At 54.9% G+C, this 3,407-nt stretch overlaps 1 protein-coding gene across 1 annotated transcript in view; it reads right to left on the bottom strand.

Annotated features, from left to right (window-relative positions):
* Window positions 1–3,407, bottom strand: part of LOC102254371 (protein cordon-bleu) — a gene marked incomplete at its 3' end in the record, with an annotated part of 74,261 nt that overhangs the window by 33,113 nt on the left and 37,741 nt on the right. The window contains exon 10 of the mRNA XM_014530517.1: window positions 7–83. Coding sequence (XP_014386003.1) covers window positions 7–83 — 77 coding nt within the window. The remainder of the gene's footprint in view (window positions 1–6; window positions 84–3,407) is intronic.

Genomic DNA, 3,407 nt, shown 5'->3' with positions numbered 1-3,407 from the left:
CGGGGCCCCAGGGGGCTGGGCGGCGGGGGCGCTGGTGCCCGCCTCTTCTTCCTCTGCAGGTCCACCTGGGAGCCCAGGGACATCTGGGAGCACAAAGGACACTCAGTGTCAGGGCGGCTCTGGCCGGCGCGGAGCTCGGGGTGCCCACGGGGGGAGCCCGCTTGTGGGACACGGTGTTCCCGGGAGGGCAGTGCAGGCTTCCGTGTCCCCAGGAGGGGCCCTGGGGTGACCAGGGAAGCTCACAGACGCCCCCCAAGACCCCTCTGCGCTCGGGGCTGTGCCCATCTCTCACAGGGAGGCCTGACAAAGCCGGAAGTGGGGTGACGTCTCAGCAAACGATGAGAAAGGGCTCCTCGCCCTCCACCAGCTGCCAAGGAAAACTGCTCCTCCAGAGGCTGCGCGAGTGCTGCCCGGCGGTGCCCGCGGCAGAAGCACCGAGTAACACCCATCGACTTCAAACTTTATTTTTTATTTAAAAATATGTGTATTGATTTCAGAGAGAAAGGGAGAGGGAGAGAGAGAGAGAGAAACATCAACGATGAGAGAGGATCATGGATCGGCCGCCTCCTGCACGCCCCACACTGGGGATGGAGCCCACACCCCAGGCACGTGCCCCTGACCGGAATGGAACTGTGACCTCCTGGTTAGTTGACACTCAACCACTGAGCCACACCAGCTGGGCCAATTTCAAATTTCAAAAATTATATAAGCCAAAGGAAGAAGAAAAACCCTTTCATTAACACTCAGTTTAATAGTCGGCATACATTTTCCTGGTCTTCAGTTTTTATTTTAAAAATCATATTTTTTCTTCTTTCTATCATCGTTATAACCACCTCTTGGACCTTTAAAACTCTATAATCTGTTTTATGTAAGACACGGACATAAGAAAGTTCCTCAAAGCCCCGCTCTGACCAGCAGTCCCTTGCCCACAGCCCGGGCTCCGGCCCCCACCCCTTCAAACTCTGTTCCTTTGAAATCCACTCTATTTTCATAAACAGTAAGTGTATTTGGCTATTTCCTGACTGTTTCCTGCTGCAGGATTGAGCTCTTTGGGACACACACAGACGCAGACAAACACACCCACACGCCATCCCCAACCCCGATCTTTTAAAAACTGCAGCACGAGGTTGAAATTCACGATTTAGTGATCCACGTACCAACGACCGGGGCACGGGTTCATGCACATTGAAAGGAAATTAATTAGAAGGTGGCCGGCGGGGTGGGACCGGGCCCGATGGGCTTGACACGCCCATGGCCCCTCCCCAGCCGGCCGCACCTGGGGTGGTGCCGTGGCTCGAAGGGTGTCTGCGGAGTGAGGGGTCCGGAGTGCGAGAGGCACTCTGCAAAGTTGCTGTCGTACAGGGTGTGGAACACAAACGCACGTATGCAGTTAACCAGATTCAGGGCCGACAGAGCCCCAGCAGCAACATAACCCACGGCCGAAGGTGGAATCGCACGGCCCCGAGAGGAGTCGGGCTCCCTCCTCTCTGGTTTCAGGGTGCGTCACCCGAGAACCGCCGCTGCCTAGTCACTGCAGCTCGGCAGCTCCTGCATTGAGCGTCTGCCCCCTGGTGGTCAGTGTGCATCATAGCGACCGGTCCGACGGGTGGTGGAACACTTAGCATATTAGCCTTTTATATATAGAGATTGTTGCAACAGATATTATCATTATGTAAACAAGCTGTCTTCATGCATAATGTGTCTGTTGCCTACATTTTCTTCCTAAATTGCTCTTTTGTTTTCTCTGAACTTGATCACTGATTTGTTTTCTAACTGAATTTCCTGGAAATTCTTTTCCCGCTACTCAGTATTTTTTTTTTTTAACAATCCTCACCTGAGGATATGTTTTCTATTGATTTGAGAGAAAGAGAGCGAGAGCAAAAGAGAAAGAGAGAGAGCGCGCTCCACTGGTTGCCCCCTTATTTATGTCCATCAGCCTTTGGAGAAACTGATGTGTTATGACCTCGTTTCCCTTAAAGCCACAGAACGACCGATGGCGCTGGGTCCGACGTGCTGTGCTCAGAACCTCGGGAGGAGAGAACACGGGAGCCCCGCACGTGCTGAAGACCTGATCCGCCTGTTATGCTGCCAGCCCCGAGGACGGTGCCACGGGAGCGAGCGCTTCTGGGAACCCCGCTCCGGTATTTCTAGAGCTCCCCCGAGAACCCGCCTCCGCACTGCTGTCCCATCTCCCTCCGACCACCTTCCGTCTCCTCCTATGCAACCTTCGGGGACGGGGAGATTCACTGTCCCCCCGTTGCACGGAGTAGAATGACTCAAGGGGTCCTTCACACTCCGTTCCCGCGCAGACACAAAAGGCCAAACAGAAACCCACAGAGGATAGTGCGCTGCCTCTGGTGTCATTCCATCCACCACGAACAATGGGTTTGGGACCAAAAAGAGACACTTTCTCTGGCTGCATGGGTACTCCACAGAGAAGTGAGTCCCTTTCGAGACGAAGTCATTCTCCTTCCTCCACACGGAATCTGTCGGATTCCGCGTTCCCAGCATTTCGTGTTTCCCTGTTAGTGACTTCTCCTGCGGGAAGGAGGCAATGCGGACACAGCACGACCGACCTCGGCGGCGTCTGTCCGTCTCCCTCAAGAGCCACAACTGCACGGGGACATTCGCCACATCAGCCGTCACCAGACAGACGGGAGCCAGTGCGGTGCCCGCGCTGCAGAAATCAGCGTGTGCCGTCCACTGTCATCAGACACACAGGAGGAACAGTGTCGACAGAGAGAAACAGGATCACTCTGCTTGTCTTTCACCCGATACACGACAAAAAATTAGACTATAAAGCTAACCGGGGTTTTTTCTCTTTTTTCTTTTTAAATATATTTTTTATTGATTTCAGAGAGGAAGAGAGAGGGAGAGAGAGAGAAACATCAATGATGAGAGAGACCATGGATCGGCTGCCTCCTGCACGCCCCACACTGGGGATCGAGCCCACAACCCGGGCCTGTGCCCTGACCGGGAATCGAACCGTGACCTCCTGGTTCCTACGTCGACATTCAACCCTGAGCCAGGCCGCTGGGCTCCACTGCTGTTCTTAAACCCTCTTTACCTGACGGTTGATGACCGAGGGGATTGGAAAGAATCACGAAAATCCCTGGCTGTGAGGAAGCAAAGGAAAAGGTAGACGACACCCCCTCTCTGAGGCGCCCTTTGCAGCGAGCAGCTCGGCCGTGACTGGCGGGCGAGACCAAAAGGGCAGAGGCCGCCTGGCGGCGACGAGCCGGGGATGTTTGAACAGAGCAGCCCGCTCATGGCGTCTGGGGCGCAGGGAGGCGGCGAGCGGGATTTCATCCGAGTTTATCCGAGGGCCTCGTAAAGGTCAGGCTCTGGAAGGACTCGAGAAGTAAGAGGCAGCTAATCCTCAAACACAGGCTGCTCTGGCTGCGTGT

Source organism: Myotis brandtii, unplaced genomic scaffold (genome assembly GCF_000412655.1).
Source record: "Myotis brandtii unplaced genomic scaffold, ASM41265v1 scaffold743, whole genome shotgun sequence".
NCBI classification, from domain to species: domain Eukaryota; kingdom Metazoa; phylum Chordata; class Mammalia; order Chiroptera; family Vespertilionidae; genus Myotis; species Myotis brandtii.
Note: the sequence above shows the minus strand (reverse complement) of the source record. Positions and strands in the feature narration are given on the sequence as shown.